General features: G+C 45.7%; 2 protein-coding genes across 18 annotated transcripts in view; one reads left to right on the forward strand and one right to left on the reverse strand.

The window, feature by feature from the left end:
* Positions 1 to 3,076, reverse strand: part of zranb3 (zinc finger, RAN-binding domain containing 3) — a 22,375-nt gene extending 19,299 nt beyond the window's left edge. Inside the window, exons 1-2 of one of the 2 annotated variants that reach the window (XM_062447652.1) lie at positions 2,714 to 3,076; positions 2,137 to 2,313 (exon numbers count right to left, since the gene is read on the reverse strand). In XM_062447652.1, the coding sequence (XP_062303636.1) occupies positions 2,137 to 2,288 (152 nt within the window). In that variant the 5' untranslated portion in view covers positions 2,289 to 2,313; positions 2,714 to 3,076. The other variant, XM_062447654.1, reaches the window with a different exon arrangement.
* LOC134007925 (R3H domain-containing protein 1) overlaps positions 2,947 to 10,662 on the forward strand; it is a 25,159-nt gene continuing 17,443 nt past the window's right edge. For 2 of the 16 annotated variants that reach the window (XM_062447662.1, XM_062447661.1), the window contains exons 1-2: positions 2,954 to 3,143; positions 9,861 to 10,065. The gene's annotated coding sequence lies outside the window, so the exon portion shown is untranslated. Of the gene's footprint in view, positions 3,144 to 5,987; positions 6,461 to 6,485; positions 6,506 to 6,876; positions 7,001 to 9,860; positions 10,066 to 10,662 lie in introns of those variants that run through there. The other 14 variants (XM_062447667.1, XM_062447660.1, XM_062447655.1 and 11 more) reach the window with 11 other exon arrangements.

A 10,662-nucleotide genomic window follows, 5' to 3' on the forward strand; every position in this document is an offset into this window, starting at 1 on the left:
TGCCACTGGTGTTCTTTTCTAATTGCCTGCACACGGGGCTCAGTCAGCGTAATGCATACGCACACAATGGGAGAGACTGGGGCAGGTGCTTGCCATTTCTCCACGCATTAATCATTCTTCTTTAAATACCCTGACTCCTGCCAGACGGCTGCCATCACCGAGAATGCTCAGCCTCTGTTGCTTGACAACGGCATGAAAAAAAGAAGGATATGTGTTTGTTTTTTATGGTATCTTGACAAAGCCCACCGGCCCAACATGTCAAAGAAAAGGGGCAGTGGGAGCTATGACCTCACTAGAAACGATAATCAGCTTCAGCCTTTTCGACGATGAATAAGGTCTCATTCTTCACCTTTACCTTTACTACAGCCATTCTAGTGGGGCTAAGAAAGTTATTTGACATTCTTGTTGTTTCCGATTTCAATGCTGCGTGATGATGAATTGGCATTTTCATGTTCCTCTGCAACTGATGTTGATTTCTTTCTGCTTGGTCTGCCTCAGCAAACACTTTGCTGACTTGTCACCACTATCTGGGACTGAAGTAAGTGTGCAAGCACCATTTTGTTTCCTTGCCAAATGTTTATGATAATTTCATTAACAGGGAAACACCAGTGTCAGGATTTTGTAATCGATTGTCAATAAATGTAAACTACTGCGGGGGACTTGTGTGTGGTTTGTAAGTGAAAATTACCTGATAATTGTCTGACAAATAATATTACCCAAAAAGACTGGGACAGCTTTACATGACAAGTGAGGAGTTCTGAGTAGGCCTAGTCTTTCAATGCCAACCCTCAAAGCCAACCCTCACTGTGCATGCTCTACATGCACAGTGTAGAGCATTCTGGTGAATGAAAACCAGTCACGTTGTAATGAAACTATGTGAGACATACTGGCAGTCAAACTAAATCACATGCGCTCCAATCAGAGTTGTTAAACCATCTGCAAAAACCTCAACATGAACTCCACGTGACGTGCAAAGAAACAACTTTCCCTGCGGTTTTCCATATCTGGAGAGCGCGTCGAGAGCGCGTGGAGCATGACCCATCTTGGCCAAATGAAAGCATCAGCACCAACCCTGGTATTGATCGTCACTGGGACATTAGTAGATCGGCGGCACACCACAACGCTCAGCTGTTTATCTATTTGTTATGGCATCCGCATGGCTAGCCTCATATCAACAAGCCGCGAATGAAAACTCTTTGGTCGAGCCAAATGTGGAAGGTATTTTATTCAGATTGAAATGTTTAAATGCAATTATAGCTGAATGGAACGAGACTGAGACTACAATGATCATATATGCAAATGTGAATCTGGGGTGTAAATAAAAAGTTGGTGATATTGCAAATAAATTGTCACCTTAATTCACACGTCATTATTGATGTTAGCAGAAGTCATTAATGCAGTCAACAGGCATCCCATTAGCAATGATCATTATCATTTCTGAACTATTCAAGTCAAGTTTGGTTTCTCAAGCATTCTATTGTACACAATATAAAATATTCCACTTGCCATACTCCAAAACGAACATGTTAGGCCAATTAAACTCCACCTCAGGGACTGTGCACTCCACACATCTTAACGGCTCACACCGTGTTGTGTTTCAGTGATCTTAATATAATCCTTACACAATTAAGCAGATAATTTATATAATTGTTCCATTTATATTTATAGATATCCATGAATCCATTTAAGGACCTCTGTATGTGGTATAGTACAGTGATGATGGTACTACATAAACTGTACCTGCTTTGCTGATTGCCAACAGCTTGCATCACCACCATTACATCTCCTGGGAGAGCCAGGTGGAGGAATAGACAGTGTTTACTGTCATATTGATGCCTGCAACCAATTGACTGGCTGGCCCATTCACGTAGAACAGCACTCCCACTGCCCCTTGCATCGATTAGATGCTTTATCCCTGCACTGTCAGGCTGACTCCCCTGACCTCCCCATCCCCAAAGGCTTTTACATTGACTAGGCTGAGGAAATTAACAAGTCTGGACAATTTCTGCTGCCCAAGATAAAGAACGACAAATCTCTTTTCTGGCTTAAGTCAAATGGAGAAAGTTTAAAAGCTGTGATGGGACTCAGAGTTTGAATTGAGTTGCAATTTCCTTTGTGAAGCAATTAGTTGATTACCTTCCATCCCTTGATAAAGCAAATGCTACTCCCTCCTTTTGGAACGCCATCAGTCTCTGTTGTAGCTTCTCAGGAAGCACTGAAAACAAGTGGCTGGCACATCCTCTGTCATCGGGTGATCTTTGGAGGTCCGTTGGTGAATCACTCTCCATTTTCTGGTTACAGATACTTTTTTATCTTGAAAATGAGAAACGATAAAGGACCGACAAGTCAATCTGCAGCTATGCTGGCTGGTGGCTATATATTTAACAAGTAAAAGTTCCTGCTGAGCTGGCATATGAAGTCAGTGGGTTAGATTCTGAAGTACCAATGCTAATATTACTTTAATCTACCATTTTACTTGCTGCCGTGCCACTAAACCTCTGGCAATACAAGAAAGACTAATAGGGCAGACAACGTACCAGAAGATTCCGAGATTGTTGGCTGCAAAATGAAGCATTGAAAACTAGTTGTAAAGTGATCAGTGGCAGATTTATGTTTGATCTCGAGTCGACTACTAAAACCTTTGAAACTTGCTACGACAATATGTTGCTAGCTAGCTCATGGTGCTCTGTCTCGATATGCATATCTCACTCACCCAATGAATGTGTAGTACAAGGCGGGATCTGGACCAACGCATGGACAGACATCTGTAGTGTGTGTTTCTTGTTTGTTTTGTTTTTTAGCTAGAGTGTCTCGTGGACCAAGTCAACTTCGAACTTACAACGCACATGAATGTGACGCCACATTTCTTGAAAAGTAATTCTCAGACGAGTGTAAATCGTGATTACGTTAGCAACATAAACATTATTATATCAGATCGGACGCGGGAGCGCGCACACATGCTGAGAGTGAGTGCGGCATGGATTCGCTTTTAGGCATAACACCGGATATGCTGTCACTCTTTCTACTACTAGCTAGCTAAGCTACCCAGTCAGGTTGATTGTTAACGCTTGTTGCCGATTTCTACAGTGAGAAGTAGCTACAATACTTGTCCACCCACGTTCACTATTCTTCTGAAGCGATTGGTAAGGCAACATTAGCTTTTTTATCGTACAGTGTCATTGTCATTGATTAGGACGAAATGTAAATACCTTGGCAAATGGCATTATCTCCGAAGCTTATTAGGCTAGCTAGCTAGTAGCATAGCAATGAAGGCTAGCAATAGCTAACACTGTAATAGCTAACATGGTAATTCGTTTACGATGCCCGGGTCTCCTGGCAGTGCAGTGGGGTTGTCGATGTTTGAAATCTATGTACATAAAAACATCCTTGTCCGCACCGCCCTCGGCTTTACACAACTGACCATGATATCTTTCTGCTAAACGAGGAACTCTTACAACACATTGTCATTGACCATACTCCTGTTGGATAGCAAATGGCCCACGGTGTTGGTAGCTAACTACTGTAACTTAACTTAATGACTTACCGGTACCTTGCAAGACTAGCTATGTAATATTGTCAAGAAGCTAGCTAGCTTCTACTTGAGTCACTGTCAATCGTTTGCCAAAGGCCTTGGTACACAATGACAAGCTCTCTCCAGTACTAAGAAGCATATTACCAACCCTGCAAGGCCCTTACAACATTTTAGGGATCTAGCTTGCAGCATATGTTACAAAAGTAACACTACCTAACCAGCCAACTGTACAGTGCTTTACCATCTAACTAGCTAGCTAGCTACATTAGCTGCAAACAGATTGTGGTAGCTGTCTTACAGTGCCGGTAAAACGTCAGCATTGATTGTCTACGATACTGGAGATGGTATGTATACGCTGGCCTGTCCACTTCTTTATACGGGTGCTTGTTCATCAGAAGTACTAGTACCTGTTTGACAGAAGCTAGAAAAAGTTCGAGAACTATCGTCTGAATAAATACCTGTTTTTTGCGGTTGAAAAGTTTTAATAATGAATTGCATTTAGCAAGTGAAGGGCTTTCTTGCACCATTAGAGGGCTGTCTCAACATATAATGTAGCACGTCCCTTCATAGCACTATGTTCTTCTAATCCATTCATGGCTGTTGCTTTGTGTGGCCAGACGATAAGATTCTCTCAGTGACCTCTGTCATCATCAACATGTTCGTGGGCTTTGCTGAAATGTGAAAGCCATCAAGAAAGGACAAGCTTGATGATTAAGTCCAGGCTTTCTAGACTGAGCCTATGTTGTCTTAACCTAACAGTTTCACTGACATTACTGTGCCTACTGTTGTGATGAGTATGAGTTCCCTGTAGCTTTTAACAATCAATCCTGGTTGTCTCACCCTGCCATTAATAATGTTGATGCACGGCTTGACAGTTTGGTTTCAGAGCCAGAGGGTCTGTAATTAGGAGTGCACTGACACAACCCCTGATTTATGGTGGAATTAGGCGTGTAAATTCAGAATATTGAATAGCCTTTGTCATTTATTCTTTCAAAGTTTTTATAAATATGAAAAAAAAACAAAAAACCTCAAGTTACTGTATGTGTGCGTATTCGGAGGGGACGGTTGTTTCCTCACTGATTTGCTACTCGGCTGCCCCCCCACCCCCACCCCCCCAAAAAAGAAAGTTCTGTCTTGTGCAGGTTGCCTAACTAGGAATGCTAGACAGCTCAAAAGGAAGTGGCACACGATGCTGATGCCCTTCTGCAGCTAAAACAAACATCAGGTATTCAACATGACAGCACCACGCAAGCATGCCTTCCAATATAGGAGCATGGATGTTCTACCAGGTATCCTTCTATGAAATGAAAAGGAAGGCTAGTGCACAGTAGGCCACTACTGTAACAGCACACCTTTTCCAGTGACAGATGTAGGACATTTGGAATTTAAGGAGTTATTAAGTATTGATAAGCTTGGAGATGCTGCAGTAGTCTGATTTCTCTAAAGTGAAGGCTTTAATAATTCAACGGTTTTCAGGGGAAATCAACATTTTTCATGAGAATGGGCATTCTTTATTTTCCCCACCAAAATGGTTATCATTTAAATAGTTTAATCCTCTTATTCTGTATCGCAAAGTCTTTATATTGTTTGTCTTTCATCGGATGCGCAGCAACAATAATGTGAGCATAACGAATGCCACAGAATTGGATCAGATCACTTGTCAGCGACTTGCTCTTGTTGCTAAGGGACAAGGAGACCCCCCCACCACCACCACCACCACCAGCAGCTTGTCTATCATAGCTTTTGTTCTAAGGGCTCAGGGAGTGAACCGAATTAAACAATCAGAACAGCAGTCAACATTTGTCTGGATTATACTCATCCTCAGAAGTTGTCAACCTTATCTTGATTGAGCATATTTTCTTCCTATGCTTCTCTTAACCCTCGTGCTGCCTTCGGGTCACATGACCCAAAGGTTCATAACGAACCATCGTTGTGTTTACCCAATTTTACCCAACACAAAAACAAATTAAAATAATTTTCTTTTAACCTTTGCAATGTGGGGGGTCTGAGACAGCCCAACGGTTAAAAGAAAATGCTTCACTTCGTCTTATTATGCGGTAAATCTGTCGCAATACGACGGTGGGTCACAATGACTGATGGGTCAGAATGACCCGAAGATAACACAAGGGTTAATTAAACTACTGTATCATGGTGATTTAGACTTGCTTTGTTACTGTGAGTCACTCAGAGCGGCTTTACTAGTGCTATCGAATGGCACATTTGCGGTTGTTGTTGTCCGGTCTTGCCGAAAGACGGTGTGTGCCAACTGCAATGGCAAGGTGCACCATGAACAGCCTGTGTTCTCGGTGGCTGTCCCCTCCCATCGCGTGCCCACCTGGGCCATCAGAACTGGCTACATGAAGGCATCTCTCCAAACTCCACTGTTTGCCCTACATGCTGTCATTTTTCTCTTTTCCCTCTGCATTTTCCATCTCTCCATTCCCCTTTCTGTCCCTCTCCACTCATTTTCCTCCTGTCTTCTCATTCATCCCCTCATTCTCCCGTTTTCTATCTATCCACCCTTTTCTTCTTCTGCCTCCCTCTCTTCCCATCCCATCGCCTCCTCTCCTCTCCACTAGTAGCGCACACTACGGCAGGGCAACAGAATGGTTAATGAAGAGCCCAATTTAGCCTGTGCTGTGCTGCAGGCTGCTGTGAGTGGCTGAGCTGGAGCTGACATCACAGAGGCCAGCTGTTGATTTGGCACTGTCTCTGAGGCTGGGGCCGAGTGGCTGGGTGATGGGCTCTGGCAGGTAGACCCCCACGACCCACACACGCTCACACACACTCACACGCAAGCCTACGAGAGGCTGCTGCCTGGGAGCTGGCTCCAAGCGGCTTCCCCCCCTTCAGCAAATGCTGCCTCCTGTACTATGGAAACTAAACCCGCCTCAACCAGTGGACATGATGAGGGCGAGTGTGTGGCAGGTAGGTCCCGTGTAACAGCAAGGCAAGATTGGCGCTCTGCTATAAGTGAGGGAGTGGTGAGGTTGTCTGGGGTAATGGTAGAATGTAATGCCTCTGGTAAAATACTATTTCCATGTTCTATTACTTATACTTATACCTGTGTACAGAGAAAGACAGACTGCATTATCTCCTGTCTCTTTTGTCTATTTTCATCATTGACTTTTGTCTTATTTTGTGATCTTTTTCTTAGCTGACATTGTACAGTCGTGGATAACCTGTGTTACTACAAGGAGTGCTTTTTTTTTGTTCGTTTTTTTCCCCGGACAGCCAAACGTTATCTGACAGGCAATATATTTCTCATGCCATTGTAGTAATGGCTGTTTTTAATGAGGCAACGCAAGGTTGCCTGTGAGTGAACTGAAGCTGCGGCTCCGCTTCCTAGTGCTTTTCTGCCTGTCTCTCCATAAGTGCGCTCATTAGCATAGAAAAGCCATTAAGAAGCTTGCATTGTTTTTCGCCGGAGCTGGCCCGGCTCTCTCCGTCTTCACGTTTGTTGTGCAGGTGTGTTGATATGGTTTTAATGACTACTGACGCATCGCTATTATGCATGTATCGCACCTCTCCGTAGATCATAACTAGCGGTGCTCTACTTCCCGCTTTTATAGTTTTTCCGGCTAATTGGACACCTTCCTGAAAAATTGCATTCTGGGACAAGCGATTAATTCTTTCGTGGTTTTACTGTTAATTCGATTTGGTGTACATTGCAATAGGTTGTTGGCCGATAATAGTTTATACCTGAAATTAGTTCGATAGTCGTTGAAATGAAATGTTTGTGCTCAAGGGATTTAGGTCCAATTATCATCTCTGTCGACAGCCGCTCCTCGTTTGCGATTACCAAACCCTGTTGAAAGATAAGGGATTATAAAGACAGTTAAGCGTAACATTGAAATCAATCATATCGATTACCGTACTCCTTGAGGACTGCTATTAAAGTCCCTACGAGTAGCAGTAATTAGTCTAAACCACAGATGCGTTAATCTAGCTCACTTGATGTCTGTCTGTTTGCCTCTACCATTGACTTTCACAATAAACGAATCATTCTAATGGTACAAATTATTGAGGATATCTCATTGATGTGTTCCTTGTGTGGACGTTGAAATCATATCATATGTGGATATACTTAATAATAGTAATTTAATAATAGTAATTTTAGTGGGGTGGATTCTAAATTGTATTGTGCCAATACAGATTGTAACTGTCAGTCTGTACAGTAAATGTGTGATATGTTTTGTGTCATGTAATCAGCTTTTATAGGCAGAGCTGTGGTAGCCCATTAATACTATTCCTCTTGTGATACATTAACTAATTAACCTAAACCTGTATAATGACGTTTAAGTCTTTGCTGGTGTAGCACAACTTGTGGTGTGTGTGTGTGTGTGTGCTTGTGCGTGCAAGAGACAGCATACAAGCAGAGCTCATGACCCCCCTGCAGGCTCAGCCAACATAGAGCGATGCAGATATGCATTATCTCGGTTCTGGGGCTGTTGTGTTGAGCTCCATCCCACACACACACACACACACACAGGAGGAGCGTCTGTGTGTGCGGTTCCCCTCCGGATGTCCCCCCGCCCTGCAGGCTGGGCTCTGTCTGTCGCCGTCACTCCAGATCTGCTCGGAACCCGCGCGCTCTCGCCGCAGATCTATTTGTTCTGTGGCTCTGCAGAACGGTTCTTCAACCAGCTCTCCTCAGCCCCTCGGCAAAGCGGGCGTGCTGTGTGGTGGGGGCGTAGGATGGAAAGGTCAACAAAGAAGGGGGGGGGGGGGGGGGCTCGTTCTTGGCCCGGTGCATGAACGGCCTCTCGTTCACGGTGGTGGAGAAATTCCATATTCACTCCAACAGACATAATTGCTGTAGAGTGGTCCATTTAGACCAGGTATATGATTAGCGCCGCTGGCTCTGCGTCTGGCCTCCTTGACCTCCACTGTAGATTTTTCTGAATTCATTCCAGGCAAATGGAGAGACTCGTAAGTCTGTGTGTGTGTGTGTGTGTGTGTGTACATAGTACTTACCCACCTATGGGAATGTAGATAAAAGCAGTTTGAAGAGGGGCTTCTGACAGAGAACAATGCCTAAGGGAAGCTCTTTAAGGTTCATCCTCCCAGCACTCCTCTGAAATACAGATGAGATTCTGTTTTAGTGAAGGGAGACAAAAGGTTATCCTTGGGGTTTGAAAAACAGTGGGGGTTAGTGTGTAAACGTCGTACCGTCTCCGCACATCGGTGCTTATGTATGCGAGGGTGTGCGTTTGTGCTTATGGTGGAACGACTTGCTTGTCGACGTGCTTGCGTGCGTCTGGGCCATTAACATGCGCGAGGGCCACCTGTCCCTGTCACTGACTCCCTCTCCCCTGTGTCACCGACGCAGAGCTGACAGTGACACTTGGTGATCTCCTGAACCCTGCTGCCTCTTCCTGTCCTCTCTTAAGCTCCCCTCCTGGAACCCCAGGGCCGGGCTCACAGTCACCGCAACACACTGCCACTGTGTGTTTAGCGTGATAGGCCATCAGTATGCAACTCTCTGCCAGTCTTCTGCAGCCTTCAGGAGGCTCACGAGGCACACCGTTCCACCTGTTTACGCTAGTCGCGTCAGTATTGAGAAACGACTGGAGCCCAATCTGCAGTAGTCTGAGAGCGTCCTATAGTCAGTCTTGACCTCAGACCTCGGGGTGGGTGGGGGGGGATTATAAAGTAAAGCAGGAATCCACTTGACCTTTCGCTAGCATGCGGCTCCACGCCAGGGCGGTGTGTCGGACCGGGAGCCAGGACTGGCACCAGGTACTAGTGCCGTGGCGCTCTGCCCGGCCTCCAGAGCCAGCATGGAGATTAGAGAGGGAGAGGGGGAAGAGGGGAGGGAGCCAGCCTGGGCAAATATGCTCCTCTGTGGCCTAGCCATGAAGAATGGAGGAGCTCACTGTGCCCTGTCTGTTTTCCTAAGGCTGGTCTGTAGGGTGTTACTGGCTGCAGAGGACTTACGCAAATTGGTATTTCAGATATCATTGCGTATTCATTGAAAAATGCTGGCTGGTCTCCTTTTTATTCTTTTTATAAATCTGTTGCTGCAGGCAGAATGCTTAATGCTTCGTTTTACATGGCTGGCATTGGCAGAGTTCACCGCTTTCATCCCATACATCCCATCTCTTGATTCTATTCATGCAGAATTTATATATACACACACACACACACACACAGTTGTGATCTTTTGCCAGTCCATGTGGGGCAGCCTGTCAGAGACCTATGACCCTGTATCCTGAAGTAGCAGGTCTTGAAAGAGCATGCCCTTTGACCCTGCCCCTTCTCTCTCTCTCTCTCCCTCTCTCTCCCTCTTTCTCTCCGCCTGTGTCTCTCTCTCTCCCTGTGACAGGCCTCTGAGGGGAATGAGCAGCTTGGAGGGCAGCAGCAGCAGCGTGGTCGTTGTTCAGGCCCGGCGATAGGGACATGGGACTCTTTCTCAGAGCTTGCGGCAGGCTCAGCACAAGTGACAACCCGGCGGACAGCTTCGAAAGGGACCCAGGGTTCAGCCCTCGCACCAGCGGGACGTCACCTCACCCACGGCCCAGCAGCACCAAGTACGTGTGGGGGCTCTCCCTGCCCTGAACTCTCCCCCCCCCCCCCTGCCGCCGCCGTCGAGAACGACAGCTATTCAAAGTCAGCAACTTGAACCCCGGGGCGTGCTGTGTTTAAGTGTCAGAATAGCTCCTCTGCTTAGCTGGAAGTCAGTTACCCAGACCAACAGAAAGGAGATCAGGATCTGGCATTGACACATTGGAAGGTTTCTCACCCACTGTCTGCGCTCCCAGATGACAATTTAATCTTGATCAAGTTCCACTCGGCGTACGGCCTTTCAGACTGCTCGCACATCATTCCCGCAGAAACAGGCATTCATTAGCCAAATAGATGTAATGGGGGTTGGAATATGGGAGTGGTGGTGGATGTATGAGGAGTTAATCAACACAAACGCATTCACACGGCTAGACGGTGGACAGGGGTGGAGTATAAATCTGCTGAAAATGGTGGTTGGAGTTCTTCGACAGTCTGTCGCCGCGAAAGCCACACACTCTTTCTCTCTCTCTCTCTCTCTTTCTCCCATCTCTTTCTCCCCTCTCTCTTTCTCGCTCTCTGCCTGGTGTGTGTCTTGCTGTGCTCAAGTGTCAACCAGTGAATCA

The sequence above is a fragment of the Osmerus eperlanus genome, chromosome 21, assembly GCF_963692335.1.
Source record: "Osmerus eperlanus chromosome 21, fOsmEpe2.1, whole genome shotgun sequence".
Classification (NCBI taxonomy): Eukaryota; Metazoa; Chordata; class Actinopteri; order Osmeriformes; family Osmeridae; genus Osmerus; species Osmerus eperlanus.